Source organism: Physeter macrocephalus, chromosome 11, assembly GCF_002837175.3.
Source record: "Physeter macrocephalus isolate SW-GA chromosome 11, ASM283717v5, whole genome shotgun sequence".
Taxonomy (NCBI): domain Eukaryota; kingdom Metazoa; phylum Chordata; class Mammalia; order Artiodactyla; family Physeteridae; genus Physeter; species Physeter macrocephalus.
In genome coordinates, this window is record NC_041224.1 from 67541790 (window position 1) to 67564340 (window position 22551).

General features: G+C 47.8%; 1 protein-coding gene and 1 long non-coding RNA gene across 13 annotated transcripts in view; one reads left to right on the forward strand and one right to left on the reverse strand.

Moving 5' to 3' along the window:
• PEAK1 (pseudopodium enriched atypical kinase 1) overlaps positions 1 to 13659 on the forward strand; it is a 320328-nt gene extending 306669 nt beyond the window's left edge. For 11 of the 12 annotated variants that reach the window (XM_055088128.1, XM_055088131.1, XM_055088127.1 and 8 more), the window contains one exon: positions 3077 to 5787. In XM_055088128.1, coding sequence (XP_054944103.1) covers positions 3077 to 4237 — 1161 coding nt within the window. In that variant the 3' untranslated portion in view covers positions 4238 to 5787. Of the gene's footprint in view, positions 1 to 3076; positions 5788 to 13278 lie in introns of those variants that run through there. The other variant, XM_024128687.3, reaches the window with a different exon arrangement.
• A 3349-nt stretch (positions 13660 to 17008) lies between these two features.
• LOC129392576 (uncharacterized) lies at positions 17009 to 20531 on the reverse strand. The gene is made up of 3 exons (XR_008618752.1): positions 20415 to 20531; positions 18948 to 19151; positions 17009 to 17290 (listed from the first exon to the last, which is right to left on the reverse strand). It is a non-coding gene; the product is annotated as an uncharacterized lncRNA (long non-coding RNA).
• Positions 20532 to 22551: the final 2020 nt, after the last annotated feature.

Sequence of the window (22551 nt, forward strand, 5' to 3'; positions counted from 1 at the left end):
CCATGTTCTTGGATTGGAAGAATCAACATTTTGAAAATGACTGTACTACCCAAAGCAATCTACAGATTCAATGCAATCCCTATCAAATTGCCACTGGCATTTTTTACAGAACTAGAACAAAAAATTTCACAATTTGTATGGAAACACAAAAGACCCTGAATAGCCAAAGCAATCTTGAGAACAAAAAATGGAGCTGGAGGAAATCAGGCTCCCTGACTTCAGACTATACTACAAAGCCACAGTAATCAAGACAGTATGGTACTGGCACAAGAACAGAAATATAGATCAATGGAACAGGATAGAAAGCCCAGAGATAAACCCATGCACAGATGGTCACCTTATCTTTGATAAAGGAGGCAAGAATATGCAGTGGAGAAAAGACAGCCTCTTCCATAAGTGGTGCTGGGAAAACTGGACTGGTACATGTAAAAGTATGAAATTAGAACACTCCCTAACACCATACACAAAAATAAACTCAAAATGGGAGGTGTGAAACTTTAACAATCCCTCTTTAGCTGCCGTCTTTGAAACCTGTGGTCAGAGAGCCTCCCTGCTGGGGCTAGTGGCTCTCTGACTCAAAAGAAAGATGCATTTTTCTATCTTGCTCTCTTTGTTCAAAAAAATATGAGGATTCTCAGGGCTTCCCTGGTGGTGCAGTGGTTGCGCGTCCGCCTGCCGATGCAGGGGAACCGGGTTCGCGCCCCGGTCTGGGAGGATCCCACATGCCGCGGAGCGGCTGGGCCTGTGGGCCATGGCCGCTGGGCCTGCGCGCCTGGAGCCTGTGCTCCGCAACGGGAGAGGCCACAACAGTGTGAGTACCGCGTACCACAAAAAAAAAAAAAAAAAAAAAAAAATGAGGATTCTATAATGCATCATTTTAACATTTACAAGTTGTTAACTGTTTTAGTCATTATGAATGTTACATTTGTACAGCTTTGTAGTTTACAGATATGCTCTACATACTTGGTCTCATTTGATTCTCATAATTGCCCTGTGAAGTAGGTTTCAGTATTCTTTATATTGTCTCCTTTATTAGAAAGACTGGGACCCAGAGAAATTAAGAGAAATGCCCAAGGTTACACAGCTAGTAGCAAGGCTAAATTCTAGGCCTCTCAAGTCTTTGGTGAGTGTCCTTTCTATAGGATGACTGCGAGGGTTTAACTACACAGTCTAATTCAGCCAAACTCAGTGGTATTTGATTGACTTTTCAAAGCCTGAGGAGTTGGGACCTTTGAAGTTCATTCCAGCAGGGAGTGTGATATTGAGCAAATTATTAAAACTGGAAATGGGGTTAATGGTACCATGTCCTGGATCTAACTCCCATACAACTAAGTGATGACTAGTATAGGATTTTTAAATACCTAGTGACATATAAATATGAAATATTGCCAGCAGTACAGTATAGAAAGAATTCATGTTGTGACTAATGAGCATATAGGATTATATATTATACTCCATGTGCTGAGACTTTGAGAGCTTTCCAAAGATAATACTTTCTGAAAGATATATGTTTGAACTTGAACTCAGTCTGGGGATATCTCTGTTTTAAGACCAGAAGTTTGCTTAAAGAAGAAATGCTTACTGTGCCCTCAAACTTATTAGGTAGGTGGTAGAAGACTTGAAGAAACTTGTTTTCAGACCTCTGTGTTTGTGTGCGCGCATGTGTGTACGCGCGTGTGTGTGTGTGGCATTGAATCACTCATATCAAGTCTCTAACTGTAACAAATATGTATAAATACAGTAAATGAGAGAGGGATGTTCCTCTCTCGAGACTCCTTTGCCTTTGGTCCTTTTTTTAAAAATATCTATTTGAATGGAAATCAGAGCATGCTGCTTCTCCGAACTGAGAACCCATCAGCGTCCTCCTAAGATGTGCATTTTTCTTTTTAAATAGAAATGACTAGAAAAGCTTTTTAAAATTTGCATTTCTGTGTTACTACAATAAACAGGCAAATGTAAACACTGCAGAGCACCTGTTGCTGGGAGGCTTTGGTGTTTGTGAGATGCGGCAGCGTGCTCCTGCTGGGGAGGAAGAGTAGCAAGTGTGTACCTGGTTCCCAAGGTCGTGGAGGATCTGTCTGGACCAGACTATTATGATCTATGAACTGGTGTTGGAGACTCAGCCTTCCGTTGTCAACCTCTCATATCATATCATGAGGAGAATCCATTTAGGGGTGATTTTATTTACTTTTTGCTTTTCTAACCCTTTAAGACCAGAAATACAATAGTTGTTTTAGTATGTAGAACTCGTGGCTAATGTTTTTGATCAAGCAACTCCTCCTTGATCCGTAACCACTTAAGGTCTTTTTGAGAGGCCTTATTGCTTGAATATTAGGCCTTCAGTGAGGCCTGTTAAGAGAAAGTGTAAAACTCAGACTCCTGCCATTGAAATGTTGGTTTTGCTCTGACTAGTTGAGACCAACGATTCTGTCACTCTTTCATCTCTACCCTGCCAGTGAACCATGAGTGCCTGAGTTGTGACCATCACAATGACATTTGTTAAAAAGTTAGGAAAACCCACAGTTTACATGGCCAATTGTATGTCACTCTCCTGACCGGTGATATAATAAGGTATTCTGGCCTACTTTATGAGCCATTTATTGAGCTGCTGTATAAGTCTAGGCTGTAAACCTCCACAGAAAGCAGGTGGAAAATTACTTTTTGTTGTTCAGTTTTCTAGATGAGGGGCAAGGTACAGTGGAAAGAGGAAGCTTTGGTGATAGACAGACTTAGGTTTGCAAACTGGTGGCCCTGGGGTTTTTTTGTTTTGGTTTGGTTTGGTTTTTGTTTGTTTTTTTAATTCTTAGGTCCTCGGCCTACTTTGAAGAGTTAGTGTAAGGACTAGAGATAATACACATGAAGTTAAGCATGTAGACACTGTTGCTATCACTCAGCACAGGATTGCCAAGACCCTTTCTGAAGACTCAACTCTAACACTGTGTCTTCACTGCAACACTGTTGCTTTTGCCACTCCAGACTCCCACCAGTCACCTTCCAGGTTACACTTCTCTACACATCATAAGCCTTATTATGAAAGTGTGCATTTTAAATTGTGTTCTTTGCTTTCTTCTTACAGATCTGTAAGAGCAAAGCTAAAGAATCGCAGCAGTATTATCATAGCTTGGCTGTCCGGCAGAGTCTGGCTGTCCATTTTAACATCCAGCAGGACTGTGGTCACTTCCTTGCTGAAGTTCCTAAACGTCTGCTTCCCTGGGAGGACCCTGATGCCCCTGAAGAGGAAGAGGATGAAATGGAAGCGACGGAAGAGGTGAAAGGAGGAACTGATGGAAAAAGCCCAGAGCCCGGCTCTGAAGCAGAGTCATCCCACAAAGAAAGCCAGGCAGTCGTTAGCAGGAAGCAGAGAAGCCACGTCGTGGTCATCACCAGAGAGGTTCCCTGTCTCACCGTGGCCGATTTTGTGCGAGACTCTCTAGCGCAGCATGGGAAAAGCCCTGACGTGTATGAGAGGCAAGTGTGTCTGCTGCTCTTACAGCTGTGCTCCGGCCTGGAGCACCTCAAACCCTACCACGTCACTCACTGCGATCTGCGTCTGGAGAACCTACTGCTTGTCCACTACCAGCCCGGGGGACCCGCCCAGGGCCTTGGGCCTGCGGAGCCCGGCCCCACCTCTTCTTGTCCCACGAGGCTCATAGTAAGCAACTTCTCTCAAGCCAAGCAGAAGAGCCATCTGGTGGACCCTGAGATCCTCCGGGACCAGTCCCGCCTCGCCCCAGAGATCATCACAGCCACCCAGTATAAAAAGTGTGATGAGTTCCAGACAGGCATCCTCATCTACGAGATGCTGCACCTGCCCAACCCCTTCGATGAGAACCCAGAGCTGAAGGAGAAGGAATACACTCGAGCAGACCTGCCTCGCATCCCACTCCGCTCCCCCTATTCCCGGGGCCTGCAGCAGCTGGCCAGCTGCCTCCTGAACCCCAACCCTTCTGAGCGACTCCTCATTTCAGGCGCCAAAGGCATCCTCCAGTGTCTGCTCTGGGGCCCCCGGGAAGGCCTCTTCCAGACTTTCACTGCCTCCCCCAGCCCAGTGCAGAGGAATGCCCTGCTCCAAAACTGGCTAGACATCAAGCGAACACTGCTCATGATCAAGTTTGCTGAGAAGTCCCTGGACAGGGAAGGTGGCGTCAGCCTGGAGGACTGGCTTTGTGCTCAGTATTTGGCTTTTGCTACTCCAGACTCCCTTAGCTGCGTCGTGAAAATCCTGCAGCCCCGTTAACGTGTCCCAGTTGCTGCTCTTACTTCATTGTCACCTTCTTCAAGTCGCTCACATACTTCCCCTTCCTAGTACTCACACAGAATTCAAGGAAAGGGGAGAGACAAGCCTTCCATCCCCATCCATGAACAGATGAGTCCACTCTGAAAGGTTGTCCTCAGCTCTAAATCCAGTGAGACGCTGAGTCCCTCTTAACTTCACAGAAAGTCAGCCGCACAAACATGCAGCTGTCTTCCATGGGAATGCCTTCCACCCTAACTGTCCCCCAAATGCAGGGAAAATGAAGACATATCCTTGAAGGGACAGCTCCTCTGGTTTGAACTCAGTGAGCTGGGTCCAGTTCCTCCATAATTCTGAACATCCCCTGTCTTTTTAACACCGTGTGTTTATTCTCACTAGCAATAGACAGAGTTAACCAGTCCTTACCATCATCCGCTAAGCTCTCACAAAAGACTTTCTTCCTTTAAAGGATCAATAACTGACTCTCTTACCAGGCAGAACTGCCATCCTTAGCATCAGCCCAGTTTTGGTTCCGGGGACTGTATCCTTTGTTCCAGGAGGAGTAGAAGGCCAAGGAGAGATCCCATCCTTTGGGTCATGAACCCATTTTCATTTCTGTTATCAATAAGTGTGTGCACTGCATGGAGGATGGCCCTAACAGTCTCCCCTCTGCTGCCACTGCCTGATTCTCCTTCACCTCTACTCTCTCCCCACTTGCCAATGAAGTTTGGGTTTATCGGCCACTTGTGGCCCATTACAGAGCTGACCCAAGGTGGTGTCACCCGTGCCTCAGCAGGGTGGAGTGCAGTTCAGATCTTATAAATAGCTGGCAGGACACAAGGAGGTGATTTTCCTGCATGTGCAATTCTCTAGGGGCCATCAGGGGAACAGAGTTTAAAGTACTGTTCTTTGATTACTGTCAGAGCTGTCAACGTTGGCAGCCAGGGCTGCCGGTGCCCAGATCACAGTTTTCCCTCGAGCAGTAATTGGCCAGCTTCCTTCTGTCAGTAGCCAGCGTTAACTAGTCTACCAAATGCTGTAGACAATAGCCCTGCATGAAACGGCTGTCAGTTGAGCTGTAATGTCTCCTTAGAGGGCATGGCGTGGCTGGCTATTAGGATGGCCAGAAGGCAGGGGAAGGGGAGAAGGCCGCTGATGAGACTGCTGACCTCCTCCTCAGAATGCCGGCCTTTTCTAGAGAGACTGCTTCCCAGTGCACAGGCACATTGCTCCTTGTGACCCTCTGAAATGGCTCTGGAGGACAGCTCCCAGGGAACTTGGATTGCTGAGGTGGGCGGCTGAGAGCTGTTCACCATACATGGGGTCTGTGCTCCTCCTCTATGGATATATGTGCAATTTTGGTATGTATTTTTTTTAGCTGTATATACAATGTTTATGTTGCAACTTCACCTGAAGCAATATCTCCAGAAACCCTCCCCTTCTTCCCTTGGCACATATTTGAGCTGAGTGACATATTTGAGCTGAGTGATGAGTGTTCCTTCCACCGGGGTGTGTGTGTGTGTGTGTGTGTGTGTGTGTGTGCGCGCGCGCGTGCGCGTCACCATACATGGGGTCTGTGCTCCTCCTCTATGGATATATGTGCAATTTTGGTATGTATTTTTTTTAGCTGTATATACAATGTTTATGTTGCAACTTCACCTGAAGCAATATCTCCAGAAACCCTCCCCTTCTTCCCTTGGCACATATTTGAGCTGAGTGACATATTTGAGCTGAGTGATGAGTGTTCCTTCCACCGGGGTGTGTGTGTGTGTGTGTGTGTGTGTGTGTGTGCGCGCGCGCGTGCGCGTGTGCGTGTGTTTTATTCAAAACTGTGAGTATCTGTTCTGTTTACTTCAACCTTGAAATCCCAAGAGTCACTCAGACAGTGTGAGAGTGTGTACACTTATGTACCCGTGTGTGTGTACATTCACGCTGGAAGTAGAGGCCAGGCCTCTGGGGGAGCAACCTGTGGCAGGGTTGATAGACGCGTTCTCTGCAGTGGTTGGTGAGACAGCCCTGGGCCCCTCATCTACCAGTGCAGAGTTTGTTAAAGCCAAGCCTGATTGTGCAGTATTACTTAGATAGCACGTTAGTGGCCTTTTGGTAATTTCTAAACTTTTAACATTATTAACAACCTTTCATGTGATTCACCTATATCAAAGAGAATCAAGAAAGGAGAAGAATGTATTTTATTGTGCTCTTCTTTGTTTCTTTTTCTTTTTTTTTTTTTAAGAGAATGGGACATGTGAGGCTCCATATGGAGCATGTGCCTGTCCTCCTGGCCAGCAGTACAGGACTTCCAGGGAAGAGAGCTGGTTGGCCCATAAAGAGTCCTGTCTCCTCTGGCCAGAGTGCAAGGCTCTGCCCCTAGGAATGGCCACAAAGTGGGCATGCCGCTGCAGGCCAGCAGTCCACTCTTTCTCTCGGTGTCCTGTGACATGGCCACACCTTTCCTAGCAAGCTGGTGTTCGGTTCACCTTAGCATAGCCCATGTGCACATAACTCCCTGCCCAATTATACACTGAAGTGGCAGTGCACAGACCACTGACCCTGTCAGCCAGCACGTTCCCTTAGCAGCCCCCCTCCATGGTTTGCATATTGAGACACTTTCTCAATGTCACTCTTGTGGTGCCTTGCCCATGTAAATTTGAATGTTGACTATTTAATGAGGTTTCATATTTAATGAAGAATGTTTCCTGGTCCCTCTATTTGTTCTCTAGGTATCCTCCCTCCCCCCCACACGCTTTTTTTCTCTGTTTCTGTTTTGCCTTGGACCCAGTCTTCTTCATTTTAACTCTATAGTATTATAATCATGTACACCCTCCACTACCGTTATCTCATAGCACTGGCAAACCGAGCACCTCTTCACATCAGATGTGCTTAGTACTGTTTTCATATTCAGATTTGTTAAGGGCAAAAGAGTAATGCCAACTAGTCAGAGAAGGGACTGAGGCTTCCCTGAGACAGGTGCCTAGATTAACAGCTCTCTGAGTGAGGGCCAAAGAATGTAAGGTGGGGAGGGAAGAAGGTGTTACAGGTTAGAGCAGAATAGGCGAAATAACCCTATTTCTAGGCAAGAAGTATTTACATCAGATGGTCCTCCAAATATTTTTCCAAATATGATGAAATTCAGTCAGTCTCATATTATCACAAATATTTTACATTTCCATTTTAATTGTAGTAGGAACTTTGAATACATTCAGCAACTGGAAAGAAATCCTGCCCTCAGACACAGACAGACATACATACATATTTATATATATATATATATATTATATATATATATGAGTTTTGGATTGTGACTAGTATAGCACTTTGTTTTCTCAAGTAATGTCGTTATTGTCTTCAATACTGATTGGATTTTTTTCTCTTCTATTGAAGTTTATACTATAGATTCTTCCATTTATATTGAGAATTTGAACAATTAAGCCACTATTGGAACTTTTCCTTAAGCCACATGAGCAAGAATAATCTCTCGTACACATTTGGGTACTAGAGAAACAGGACAATGGCTGGAGTAGCCAAGACCAAGACTGAATGTACAGCAGAGTGCCTTGTTAGCATGATAACCTCGTCTGGGAAGGAAGGGAATTAGATGTTCCACAGGAAGGACGGGGGCTGTGAGAGGGCTCTTTTGCTAGCCTGAGGAGAGCCCCTTTGGTGTACTAGTGTGATGCCCAGAAGCTAATTCATCAAGAATAACAGCAGGATGGGGAAAAGAGCAGTTGCAACATGTAGAATCAACAACAAAAGAATCGGGAAGGACGTCCACCAACCCGTAGGCTAAGTCTGAATTGGAAGCCAGGAATATGGCAGTGGGTTTCAAGTTTTGCCCTTGGAAGATAAACCGGGTGAGATATATGGGGGGCGCAAGCACCCACACTTCCTAGCCTACTGATGTTGAGGGGCTAAAAGTAAAACCTATTTGTTAGGATTCTAAGACTCTGAGTAACCTTTCATTGTCAGTGGGGGACAGTTGTGCTTCCAAAACTCAGAATAAGTTTGTGAACTTAGAAAACTCTAAGCCAAGAGATCTGAACCTCTAGAAATATTAATGATATTTCTGGGAGTTAAACTACCTAAAATTGTATTTTAAAGTTTCCAGCATTGTAAAATTTCCCTGAAAGATCTTTGGGGCCTACTACACGGTGGGGCGTAGAAGGATTGCACTCAGCTTCCCAAATTTGAATTAAGAATACTTTGGTGCTGGGAAGTAACCTAACTTGGTTTTTGCTGATAACCTGCAACTAGGATTTTTCCCTAGATGTTACCAGCAGTGATCTGAAAAAATACAGGCTAGTTCCAGAAATTGGTATGGACTTATTATACTGTACTATATCCCAAATGATTCTAGATGTATAAATGAAGTATGAGCATACTTCGGGGTGGCAGGGAGGAACTTGACTCCCTGTGTTAACTCTGATATGTTTTTTATTCCCCTCACTAGTTGATAAGGATTAAAGATTCTGGTTCAGCCTAATGAGTAAACAGGATGGCTACCCACGAAACCGGGTTATTAGTTTTACCTCATTGAAGCTCATATTCTCAAAGACCCTAAGTGCTGTGCTGAGACGAATCCAAGTGCTGCTCTTGCTGAAGTGCGCACTGCAGCCCAGCTGTCCACACTGATGGCAGCGCTGAAAGTGGGGATTCCGTTGGACCAAAAATGATGCCATAAGGGAAGCCACAGGAGGTGCAGTGCAAGATCCTAGGTAGAGATTATACCAAAGAAATCCAGCCTTGTTGTCCTGATGCTTCTTAGGTGATGAGGTTGAGTTATGACAGATGCCATGGGAGGAGAATTCACATACATTCCACATCCAGGTATTCAGCTGATAAAATAATGCGTCCTCAAATAAGCACCTATTTTTTTAAAACAAGTCCATTTTGTGTATTAGGAAAAAAAAGATGATGATGATGATGAAGAAAACCTTGCGCAGATTATAAAGTTCCCCAGTATTTAAGGAGAAGGAACTGTTTCCTCTCTCGTTGACATGGTTGTGACTACTGCCCAAACTTCAGCTTGGGAACATCATATCCACGTAATACTGAGAGCTGAGGAATTTTTTAAAAGAGATATGGTAGTTTCCATAGGTTTATTTAAAGAACTCTTGGGAAATTTCTTAACAAATTGTAATATTTTTTTATAAACCTTCCTACTGAGGTGTTTATCACTCATCATCACCACCGTATAATATTTATAAGTGCCCAGAATGTACAAGGTGCTATACAGCTGTTAAACACCCCCCTCTCTGCAGCTGTTTGAAATTAGAGTAGGTTTTTGCGTCAGCCACTGCTAGAAGCTTTCCCCACCTGGGCGGGCGGCAGGGGCTTGCATCCGGACATCCCATCACGCGTTTCCCACTCCAGAGAGCCTCCACGTTTATTCCAGCTTCTCACCTTTACCCATCCGTTTGCCTCCATGTTTGTTGTTGTTTTTTTTTTTTAATCCAGAAAGTTTCAGGGAATCCAAAGAGGTCGGACATTTTCTAACCTAGCAGAAGTACAGAGTCATATATTTTGCTACAAATATTATATTATGGAAAATCCACTTTGCCCGTGTAGTGTGTGGAAAGTATGTGTGTGTCCGCACTCATGATAACTTGAATGTTGAACCAGTCCTATGGCTTCAGGGTAGCATTTCTGAAAGATAAACCACACTGCTTCAGGAAACTTGCTCCAAATACTACTTGGTTATCCCTTCCCTTAGCAGATGTGTGAACACACTGGGATGGGATTTTTCTGTTGATGATATGCCAGGCATTTTGGCGTGAGATGAGGGCAGAAGCCAGATGTTGTCCTTCTCAGTGATTTGAATCATGGCAGCCCTCATTCCACTCTCTCTTTCATTCCCCATGGCTCTGCCCATGCTCTCTTTTGGAAAACCTTGTTTCTTTTGCTCTTTCCTGGAGCTTCACCTCTCCTTAACATGTTTTGGAGTTGTATAAACCTACCAATGAAAGGTCCCCTCTGTCACCAGGTGGCGCCGCCCTTTGGTTTGCTGTGGTACTTTGCTGTGTTCTCTGTGGCATCATGTTACTGTGTAAATAAATTCATTTTCATATACACTAAAAACCAGATGAGCGCTTGTGCTTTCAGCAGCTCTCCCACACTGACGTGCTGCGGCGGAGGGGGAGTTTGGTTGCAGACATGGTTACATCTTAAATCCCAGGATGCATGCCCTCTTGAATGCTCCTGCCTGCTGACCTGGACTATATTTCGATTCATTCCCTCCCTAAACTGAGAAAAGTAGGCATGGAAGGGAACAAGAAGGCCTTCCGCTTCCCCCCAGAGCTCAGAAGGCTGCGGGTTTGCTGTGTGAGATCGCCCCCTGGTGACCAGTCACCATACAGACTTCCTGGGTTTGTACTATTACATGTTTGAGAGGTTTGGTTAGCTGGCTGTGGCTGAGCCTCTGAGTGGCCATCTCAGAGCCCTGCAGACAATATGAGCAAGGCAGGGCCTTGTACAATAGCATCTGCTACAGAATCCACATCGTTTGCCTGTTCCTAAAGGTACACGGTCACACACAGTGTCCTCACAAAGGCAGACAAGCTAATGTGCAGACACTTCAGGAGCAGAGAGAGGAGGCTACCTGGCTCAGGCAGGACGAGTCGGCAGTGGGCAGTGGCGGTGACAGCTGCCACGTTATTGGAGTAGAATGAATGAAAGTGCAAGCATGAGCTCTAAACCCCTTACGGCGGGCATTGTCTCCAGCCCATTGTTTCTGCTTCTCTCCACTAGCAGGCACTTTGGAATTTTCAGACATGGTATTTAAGGGATATTCCAGAAAACTGATTGCCATACTCAAGTTTTATGTTGCTGAGGAGGCAACACCCATATTGTTGTGGACCTCAGAGCTCTCTCTGTTGCCTGGGCCTAGGAGGAAGGGTCAGCAACAAAACTGAGAGACGACCCCCAGGGACATGGGCTCTGCTTGCTGGACAGGAGCCGGGGAGCTGGCCTTCCTCGTTGTGAGCACAGCACACTGGCTTCTGGAGGAAGAGAACCAAAGACAAAGACAGACAGCTGGAGCTGTCCCAGAGATGGAGCATACTAGGCTTGGGTTGCTGTCTAATGCTCTGCTGGTGAGTGGCCAACCGGGGCCCCTGAAAAGATACAAGCTTGGATGGTGGGACCCGTTCAGGGTTGCCCAAGCCTGATTCCAAGTGAGGTGGACCAAGGTCATCAATGGGATCACTTTGGTATAACTGGAGACAGATCCTATTTCCCCTCCGTCACCTTGCACAGCATGGGATCCATTCCTAGGAATTCCATTATTGGGCCCTCAGGAAGACCACTCTTCCCTTTTAATTCTGGGTTGTCCAGAGGTGATGGGCCACTGACATTTGAGTAGGGCCTTTGGCTTCCTACGTGCCTGAGAACTGACTTCTTTCAACACAGGCCACAAAGAATCTTGAGTTCTTTCCTACCTGGAATTAACTGGTACGAGAAGCTCTCTGGGTGCCTGGCGCTGAGTGTGCACCCTCTGCTCCGGGAGCTCTTGCTGCTTTCCAAGGCCTAGCAAATTATCCTTCCTTTTAAGTGAGCCTGTGCTCTACAAGGGAAAGAACTTCATTAGTGCCTCAGGAGCCAAGAACTGCAGTTGGCGGATCACAGGTTGCCAGTAAGAGCAGGTCGAGGTAATTAACAGCTGAAACTTAAAAACTGGATTGCATACGGGGGTGGGGGCGGGTGGTGAGTAGGGAGTTGGCTGCCAAGGTCCGGTTCTCTCAAACTTGCAAAACTCTGAGTGGAAACAGGCTGCCTGGGTATAACCCCTGATCTCCTGGAGATAACAGATAACTCTCCGCACACACATATCCCAACCAATTATTCCCTTACCCTCTGGAAGGTACATGGAAGCAACCAAAAGGCTGAGCCTTACTGGTCACCAGTCCCAGTTTGAGAATCCAAGCAGGGCTACTGGGTGCTGGGGAATGTGCTCGGTGAGGGGGACCCGGGGCCCCAGGAGTAGAGGGGCTCCGAATCTCTGTCAGGGGGGCAGAGCTCTCAGCTCTCTGAGTCCATCACCTCCACCACCCATCGCTCACCAGCCCACACCTGGGCTGGAGTCTTGGAACCCTGGGTCGGAAGTCAGGCAGAGTGAAAACCTGCAAGCCCGTGGCTCCTCATCAGCTCTTCCTCTCCCCACAAGCGCCTCTCCTCCCCGCGCCTCCCTCCACCACACACCCAGGGGCACATCCGAAAACACCCTAACCCTGCCACCACGGCCATCCCAGGCCAGGCCACTCAGGCCCCCCCGATGCTGAGGACAGAGCCCCACTGTGCGTGTCAGGCTCTGCAGGCCTCTCCCTCAGGCTCTGAGTGGCTCAGCGTCCCCACTGACTTACCTCTGCCTCCTGACCATGGGCCTCCTCCAGGTCAGGGCAGCCGGCCTTTCCCCCACGCTCTGTGGCCTGGGCGCTGCTCGGAGAGGCCCTGGGCTGCCGCCGGTGGGAGCGTCAACACTACCAAAGGTGAGGGTGTGCTTCATCCCCACAATCTTCCAAGGAGATGGCTCCATTCTGCCCATTTTCACTCAACTAACAGAGTCAGGATATGAACCCAGATCTGTGTGCCTTCTTCTCAGTGCTCTTTCCTAGGAGCACAAAGGAGAGCAAGGGAGAGCTTCTTAGGGTTGAACTAGCTTCATTTTATCTTCACAACAGCCCTATGAGGTAGGTTCTAGAATTATCCCCATTTTACTCATGAGAAGACAAGCCAGAGAGGTTTTGTTTGCCCCAAATCCCTAGGGAGGGAACTAGCATTTGTCCTCAAGACAGTCCGGCTCCTCCTCCCAGCTTCCCGGAGCTCATGGCCTTCCTCCCTCACCCACTGCTGTCGCCCCAGAATCATCAGTGGCTTCCTGGTGCCCAGAGAAGACAACCCAATTGCAGAGCCCGAGTCCCGCCACCCCGTCATGCTTACTGCTGGCCAGACCCCCAGGCCCTGCTTAGGCTGGCCTCCTTGCTGCTCGTCAAACACACTTGGAGATTTCCCTGCCCACAGTGTTCTTGTCCTTTTTCCTCCCCGTTCTTCAGGGCCCCATTCAGCCAAGAAGCTTTTGGGGTGACTCCAACTGGAAATGTTCCCTCAGCTATCTGAAATCTCCAACTTGCGCCTCGGACTCAGCTCTCGGCCTGGTGTGTGTCCTGCCTCCTGCCTCCGCCCACTCCTCCCATCCGTCTCCTCAAGAGTCCGAGCGAGACTAGCAGGAGGGGCAGGGGCAGAACTGCTCCTGCCCACAGGTCCTGGGCCAGCCTTCCCCGCTTCCCATCCTCACTCCATCCCTCTGACCCCCATTCTACACGTGAGGAAATGGAAACTCAGAGTGGGTAAGAAACTTGTCCAAATAAAGACGCAGACGTAGAGAATGGACTTGAGGACACAGGGTGGGGGAAGGGGAAGCTGGGAGGAAGTGAGAGAGTGGCACGGACATAGGTACACTACCAAATGTAAAATAGCTAGTAGGAAGCAGCCACATAGCACAGGGAGATCAGCTCGGTGCTTTGTGACCACCTAAAAAAAAAAAAAAGAAAAACTTGTCCAAGGCTGCACAGCTGGTAAGTAGTAGGGCTGAGATTCGAACCCAGCCTGGCTCACTCAGAAGCCAGTTCTCTTCCCCACCACGTCACAAGTCTGCTAGCCTGTTTCTATGCCAATGTATAATTCTGGATCCTATGGTCAATCACTCCAACCGTGACAGACTGGGGCAGCCTAGGAAGGCTTCCTGAAGCAAGCAGACTGGGGATGGGGAAGGGGGCAAATCCAGAAAGGGCCTGCCAGGCTGAGCAGTCAGATCCTGGCTCCTTCTGTAAGGAGCTGGCCAGGAACGGGGTGTCTGCTGACGAGAGGGAGGTACTGGCCGCCTGTGGCAGCTTCCCACTCAAGATGCCCCGGAGCAGACTTGCCTCCCCCCACCCCACCTCTGCAGGTGGAGAGGGGCAAAGTTTGCCAAGCAAGTAAACCACAGTTTCACCCACCCAGCAGGTGCCTACCATGGGGGCCTCCTAGGGCTGCTTCTGGGACAAAAAAAAAGGCAACTGAGTGACCATCAGCCACCATAGAGGTAACTGGCCACTTTGGCAACTTTCTTTTCCTGTGTGTGTGTTGGGGGGTGGGAAGCAAAGGGGTGGGCGGGAATCTACCTTCCATTCCTCCACCCTCTCCATTCCCCCACCCTCTCCATTCCCCCCATGCCATGGTGATCTAGATGGTAAAGTGCTCAAACCCTTGCCCCACTTTCGTGCAAATATACACAAAACATACACATACACCTGTACAATGTGTACAATATTCTGCAAATTGCTTTCCTCACTTAACTCACTTAAGGGCTGACCTAATAGACATCACAATCATGGCACTTCTCAAAAGACAGCTTCTCTCACTAAAAATGACAGTATTATATAACATACATATATGTAAATTTATTATTCTTCTTATCATTTCTGCTTCCCTGGACATCTAGTCACATTCTTGTAGGGATGGCTAAACAAAGAAATACGAGAAACTACAAAACTCTCCCAAGAATTATAATAGAAGATGCGCAGATAGAGAGATGAGCCCCCAGGTTGGGTAGAAAGACCATGTATCTCCTCAGATATTTCAATGAAATTTGAATCTTAAACCTCAATGGGTTGTTGTTGTTGTTTTGACCTTTACAGAATGGTTCTCAGAGTCACTTGGAAGAATGAATAGGTGAAAGAAACCCAGGAATTGTTGAAATGGAGAGGCTATTTAAGTATGTGAAAAAGCTATGATCAATAAAACAGTGTGATACAGATACAAGAAAAAAAAGGTCAGTGTTAATGGAGTAGGTAACTTAAAAACAAAACTTATTATCTATAAAAATGCAATATAGGATCAGTAAGACATTACCATATGGAAGGGAAAGAAAGTCTTATCCAATAAGTTGTGCTGGTACAATCAGTTAGCTATTTGGAAAATAATCTGCACTCTGTAAACTCAAATAAATCCAAGCAGATCAAACAAGGAGCTACATGGCACAAAGGAAAGAAAAAAGAAAAGAAACCCTAAGAACTAGAAAGAAAGCTAAATCAATACCTGTTTTATCTGCTGTTGATAAAGGATTTTCTAACTTATAAAGCAACAGAAGGCACCTGAAAGGGAAAGATCAATAGGTTTGACTACATAAAGATGATAAATCTTCGTCCACTGAAAACATTAGAAACAAAATTGAAAAGTAAATAACCAGCCAGGAAAACCATTTCAACAAATATAATGGACATAGGACATGTTATAAAGAGCTTATACACATCATTAAGAACATAAAATGCCAATAGAGAGATGAGAACAGACAAGTCATAGAAGAATCCAAATGCTTAAACTTTCTAGAAATAAGAGAAATGTAAAACTAAGAGGGCATACCTAAAAACCATTTTAATAGCTTTTTCTGATTATAAAAGTGATGTCTGTTTACAGTAGACAATCGAAAATAAAGTTGACCCACTAGGTCACCATCCAGAAGTGACCATCACTAACGTTTGCTAATATATCCCGCAAGTGTTGTTTCCTCCGCCTTTTTCTTTTTTAGTTAGGATCCTATTGTTGGCCTCCCATTTTCTGCCTATCAAGTTAGCAGAGCTCTTTTTAAAGCTTATACTCAATGCTGGTGACTGTATAAAGTTCAGACAATGTAGGTGCAATTGGATTGGATGAGAAGGGGCTTAATTCATACTGTCTTTTTTCCTGAGGCCACAGCTGAGCAGGGGTGTTGGGCAAGGTGCGATGCCAGGAGACAGGGTGGATGTAGAGATTTCAGTCTCCAGGATCAGAGCACCAGAGTCTCCAGGGGGCTTTTCAAAAGGACAGACTCTGGGGCCCCACCCAAGTCCAATGACAGAGGCCTCCCTCCCCCGACCCCGAGTCCCACAGTTATTCTGAGCTTGCTGGGGGCCTCTCTGCCCTGAGTCTGGCTGCCCAGGTTTGGATCCAGTGTTCACCTCTAACTAACCGTGGTCCTCAGGCACACTTTGATCCTTGGTTTCAGTGGAGAGTTCTAACTTGCAGGGTTGTTGTGAGGATTAAATGACGTAGTCCAACAAATGTGTTTAGCCCTCTGCCTGGCAACAGTATGTGCTCAGATATTGTTAGCTCCAAAGGATGAACTCCAAGTCTTCGCTTTCTGTTTTTATAACTAAGGACCCATCAAGGGATTTTTGCTGAACAAAGGCACTATGAATTCAAATCTCTGCCTCATGAGAGTCAGAAAACTGCTTGCAGCTTTCAAATGGCGGTTTCTCCAGCTTTGCAAATATCTCCTGGCTAAGTTTCAGAAAGCCCTGCTAACAGTCCTTTCTCTAAACACCTCCTACCTGCCCAAGGTGACACAGGCAGACAGGGGCTCAGGCCCCTGAATCCAAGCCTGCCCCTTAATTCCTTACCCAAGCTTGATCCTATAAGGGGAAGGGGGTGCCAGGCACAGCGATGAGCTGGCAGGAGGGAAGGGGGCTGAAGCAGGAAGTGGGGGTGAGGGTGAAGGTGGCTGTGAGCAGCTCCTCTGGCTCTGGGCCTGCTTGCTCATTAGAGGGTTGCTGTCCAGAAGCATCCCCTCTCTCTTGACGAGGGGCTCAGCCAAGCCCTCCCCTGCCCTGTCCTCACCTTTCCACAGAGCCACATCAGGGCTGTCATTTCGGCTCCCTCACGACTGACACTGGGCCCTGGCATAATAAATGCTCCAGTCGAAGGTACTTTATTTTGGGGAAAGTCATTAAACCGCTTTTGTGGAAACATTTTAATTGAATTAGATTATTTTCTGATTGTAATACATGTTAATTGAGTGGGCCTGGTGTCCTTGGATCTAGCTGGCTTCTCTTGGTTTAATTAGGAGGATAGTGCAGGCTTACTTCCTTTTGTCATAAGTCAGAGGTTTAAATTTATCTTTTGTGCTAATAAAGTGATCAGGCGGGTGCAAGGAGCAGATTATTTCTTATGTCTGAAATTTAACAGCCTGCTTCATTCACAAGCCCCTGCTTGGCATCAGCAGGGCATGACCCAGTTCTCTTGTCTTGGCTTAATGAGGTTTATCCATTTCTTGGGGGAAAAGAAAGAAATATTAAGTTCTGCAAACATCCTTGTGTTTCCCAAGAATGCTAGTCACCAGATTCCAGGGGTATGAAGTTGCTGGTTCCCGTGGGCACAGCTGACCAGAGAAGCAGGTGGTCTGCGAGGCACGGAGATCCCCCCAAACTTTTTGTCCACCCCTAGAGTAGGCAGGCAGACCTGGGAAGTTCCAGAAACTCAGAACAGCCTAGAGACCCTGGCAGCTTCCTCATTATAGAGATGCTGAAACTGCAGCCCAAAGAGGGAAAGGGCATGACCAAGGCCACACAGTGTGGCCCTGATCTAGTGACATCTATAGCTCATGGAGTCTTTGACTAATAACAAATTCAGTTTGGGTCAACTAAAACGGACATGAGCCAGACCCTGGATTAAGGGTGAGGGTGGAGATAGGTCCAAAGGAGGTTGCACAATGGTAACAATTATGTAAACTGGGTGACAACAGAGGGGTCCACACAACATAAAAGGCAGCATAAAAGACCAGGCATATTGTCTCAGACTTGTTGGGGAGGAAGGGTGGTCTGGAAGCCTTCAAGATGAGGCGTGTCAGCACTAGGTTTTGAAGGATAAAAGGGAGTTCACCAGGTGGCCAAAGTGGGGAGAAGGGCATTCCAGACAGAGGAATGTCTGCAAGTGCAAAGCCAAGTTTTTTCTGGAATGTCCTGGCAAACATGTGAGAGTCACAGGAGGCTCTCAGAGGCTCAGATTTGCACTAGAGGAAAATCCCTCTAGTTGCTGCAGTGGAGGAGGGTCCAGAGGGGGAATCTATGGGCAGGGAGAACCTGTCCATAGGTGAGGGAGGCTGGGAGCCCCTCAGCTCAGCTCATTGCCATAGAGATGGAAGAGCAGGGCCAGGTCCTGAGATATTTAGGAAGTAGAGTCAACGTTTCCTGGCTTGGTCAGGTGTCCCGAGGAAACCCTGGGAGGGAGCAGGTGAGGAGGAAGGGAGGGGTGACACCTTCCCTTTTGGACAAGCTCCTTGGCAACTTGGAGCCAAGTTGTTGTTGAATGGTTGTTGTTCTTCCTCTGAATGGTTCTGCGAGGTGCTAAGACTTGCAAAAGCAGCAATAGCTCACCTCTAGCAGCTTTCTTCAGCCAGATACCATTACATGTGCTTTGCCTGCATGATGCATTCCATCTTCAGTATAACCCTGTGAGGTGGATCCTGTTCTTACCCTACCCTATTTCACCAGTGAGAAAGCCTGGGCATGGAGAGGGGCAATGACTTGCCCGAGGTCACTAAGCTTCACAAGTGGGAGAGCAAGCAGCAGCTCCTCAGGCTGAGCCAGACCTACCCAAAATAAGTGTGCTCCACGTTCAAATAGTGCCTAATTGACTCTTTACCCCAAATTATCCCTAATAGATGACGAGAGTCTAGGTTTGCCTTTGAGGAATCGAAAGACCTTCCCAGTGCCAAACGTCATTCCGCAGGAGCACCAGGGCCGACCTGGGCATCTTGTTTCCTCCCCCATCCATGCCCAGGCCCTTCTTGCTGGTGGGAGGAGTTGAGCCAGGCTGCGCTTCCCTCTTGAAGACCCCACAGTATAGCAAGAAGGGCCTGGGTTCAAACACGCTTTGCCCTGTGTGACCCTGGACAAGTCCCTGTCCTCTCCAAGCCTCAGTGACTCACCACGCCGGCATCAGCCCCGGCCTCCAGGGCTGGTGTGGGGTCCCCAGGGTCCTGGCACATGGTAGTCGATGACTGCTGTGATTATGTCTGCCCCAGCCTTGCTCTTGGCTCCCTTCACGCTGAGGGGCTCTGAGGACCATATTCCGAAAGGTGTTCTCACAGAGGCAGCCTCTAGACCCAGAAATTGGACCCCAGGCCTGCCACCTAGGAATCAAGCTCACTGTTAGTGGACCCTCTTTTTTTCGTAGGTCCCCACCCTTCAGCAAACCCTTTGGTCATTGCTTTGCCAGGAGACCCAGCAGTACACCCCTTCCCCATACACTCACCACGCTGTCTCTGCCTGTCAGGATTCCATTCACCCTTCAAGGTCTCTGTCTGCCTACCTCCCCCCATGGGGCCTCTCCCCACCTGCTCTCTGCCCCGTTCTGGCCCATCTGCCACTGGGTACTTGTCCGATGCTGGCAAGCTCCCAGGGCGGACCCATACCTCAAAATTGCCCCCGAGGCCTGTCAGAGCCGTTCCTGTGGAGTGCCAGCTCAGGGTTGTGGATGGATGGAGACAGGATAGAATTTGCCAGGGTGAAATGGCACGTGTGCATACACGTATGCTGTCTGGCCCACCTTCCCATTTTGTGGCTACACTGGCCTTCTCTCTAGTTCTGTCCCATCTGGCTCTGGGGCCTCTCCCTACTCGGTCGTGCTCCTCATTGGGCTGCTCCATTTGCTTACCTGGGCCCTGGCAAATAGTCCCATTCCACCCTTCTCACTGGGACATAACCTGACTTTGGGACAGGGCCTGGCCTTAGGCAAGGTGCCACCATACACCACTGTGGCCCTGGGAAAATAAGAGGAACATGGCTTGGGAGCTAGTCATCTACAGGCTCCAGGAAACTCCCACAAAATCCGGGGAGAAAGCACACCTAGATCTTTCCCAGTGAGGCCAGGAAAGGGAGCCCTGAAAGCAAGATCAGGAAGCTTTTCCCTCTCTCTCCCCACTTCCTAGAGAGCAAAGCAGCAGAGTCAAAGGGCTCCCAGTTGATGGCTTTCCTGTCCCCCACCCCCCCTTCACCTGCAGGATAGACCAGCTGTTGGTGTCAGATTAATGACCACAATTAAAAGCAAAATGCCCTTGCTGTGGCCCACTGTCCTCCCACACCTGTGAGTCTGGAGGCTGAGCTCTAAGCCCTGGGAATGGAAGATTTGTAATGAAATTAGACAGGCCTCTTAACCGCTGATGGTATCAGGGCCCAGGGGAGATGCAGACTTATTTCCTAATCTCCCGCGGAGCATCTGTCAGCCCCACCACACAGCAATGTCATTCCCGTGCGTAGCAAGGACCTTTCATGGGGCTGGCTGTCCACTGCCTGCCAGGCTGCCTCCCCGGTCTCTCCTCCAGCCCCTTCTTTTCGCCTTGCCTCAGGCTGAGCGGACATTCACACACACACACCCTGGTTCATTCATAAATTACCTGTTCTGCCCCATTTGCATTGACAGAAGAGAAAAATAAGAACATCTCTATAGCCGTGTTCGAAAACAGCAAAGGTACCATTGACAAATGAGTCATTCTGCAGGATTTCTAGACGCTGAGAAGCAGATGAGAACAAGCAAAATGAAAAGCGCACTGGTGCAGCATAGCCCGTGACCCACCCAGAGAAGTCTGGGGACCAGTTTTTCCACCAGAGCCTTGAGAGCCTCCCGAGTCTGGGCGGCAGGGCTGAACAAAGGGGCGGGAGGGGCCCTCTGGAACTGGATCCAGCCCAGCCTTTGTCTCCAGGCTTTGCTGGATTAGGACTGCGTGCTGAGTCAGTGAGGGCTCTGGGAGGCCTGCACAGGACAGAGGGGATAGGACCGACCCCACAACCACCACAGAGGGAAGCATAGTGGGTCTTGGTAGCAGTGGTAGCTCCCGCCATGCCAGAAACTGCTCTACTGCTATTGACTATTACAGCCTAATCCCCTTGTGGACACCCTGAGGCACCACTAGCAGAAGCTGTAGGACTGGGTGGGTGGGGAGCAGGAGGCATGGCCTGGACTCACCAGAGCAGGACACAGAGACCTACCCCTCCCCAGCCCCAGCCTCTTGGTGCGGGCAGTACTCCGAGAGACCTGGGACGCTAGGCACAAGGAATCCTGTGGCTTCTGCCCGACACAGCCATTTGCTTCCAGTTCCTATACTTAGGAGGGAACACTTTCTGCCCACACCCCTCCAGCAAGGCTTAGATTAGGCTGGGAAACCCTGTGTGCCACATCCCCCTCTTGACATTCATATTATGTCTTAGCTTATCAAAGGTTCTGAGAGGTCTAGCAGTCACTTTCATTTTCTAATTGACATTCAGGTCAGTTACCACGTTCAGTGAATTTTGACAAAAGATCACACCCATATAACCCACATTTGTATCAAGATTTTGAACATTTTCATCACCCCAGAAAGTCCCCTCACACCCCTTGCCCATCACCCCTACCCCTACCCCCGAGGCAACTGCTTTATAACAATAGATTAGTTTTGCCTGTTCTAAAGCTTCACGTATATGGATTCTTAAACAATGTGTGCTCTTCTGTGTCTGGTTTCTTTCACTCAGTATAGTATCTGTACAATCCACCCATGTTGCTGCATGTGTCTGTGGTTCATTACTTTTAATGTTTGAGGAGTATTCCACTATAAGATACATATTTATTACAATCTGTTTATCTCTTTTCCTGTTGGTAAATATTTAGAGTTTTCCGGTTTTTGCTTGAACAAAGCTGCTATAAATACTTCTCTGTACTAGACTTTTTGTGAACAAGTTTCACCTTTTTCCTGGATAGTTGCACCCAGAAATGGAATTTGCAGGTGTATGCAAAGTGCCAAACTAGTTTCCAGAGTACCAGTTTACACTCTCCCCCGAGAAATGTGTGAGAGTTTCTGTGGCTCCATATCCTCACCATTATTTAGTGTTATTTCTTCAGTAACTTAAAAAAATATTTTGTTTAACTCATCATTTCTCACACTTACAGAACCACTGAACTTTTTTCTTATGATCTCTTTTAACATCCCGTGGAACCAGTGTGCAGCAGAATTCATTTGGAGAGTAAGGCTCTAGACCTTCATTTATAAATAGAAGAAATCAAAACATTAGGTAGAGAGATTGGTTCAAGATGGCAGAGTAGTAGGATGTGCCCTCACTCCCTCTTGCGAGAGCACCAAAATCACAACTAACTGCTGAACAATCATCAACAGGAAGACACTGGAACTCACCAAAAAAGATACCCCAAATCCAAAGACAAAGGAGAAGCCACAATGAGACGGTAGGAGGGGTGCAATCACAATAAAATCAAATCCCATAACTGCTGCGTGGGTGATCACAAACTGGAGAACACGTATACCACAGAAGTCCACCCACTGGAGTGAAGGTTCTGAGCCCCACGTCAGGCTTCCCAACCTGGGGGTCCGGCAATGGGAAGAGGAGTTTATAGAGAATCAGACTCTGAAGGCTAGCGGGACTGTATTGCAGGACTTTGACAAGACTGGGGGAAACAGAGACTCCACTCTTGGAGGGCACACACAAAGTAGTGTATGCATCGGGACCCAGGGGAAGGAGCAGTGACCCCAGGGGAGACTGAACCAG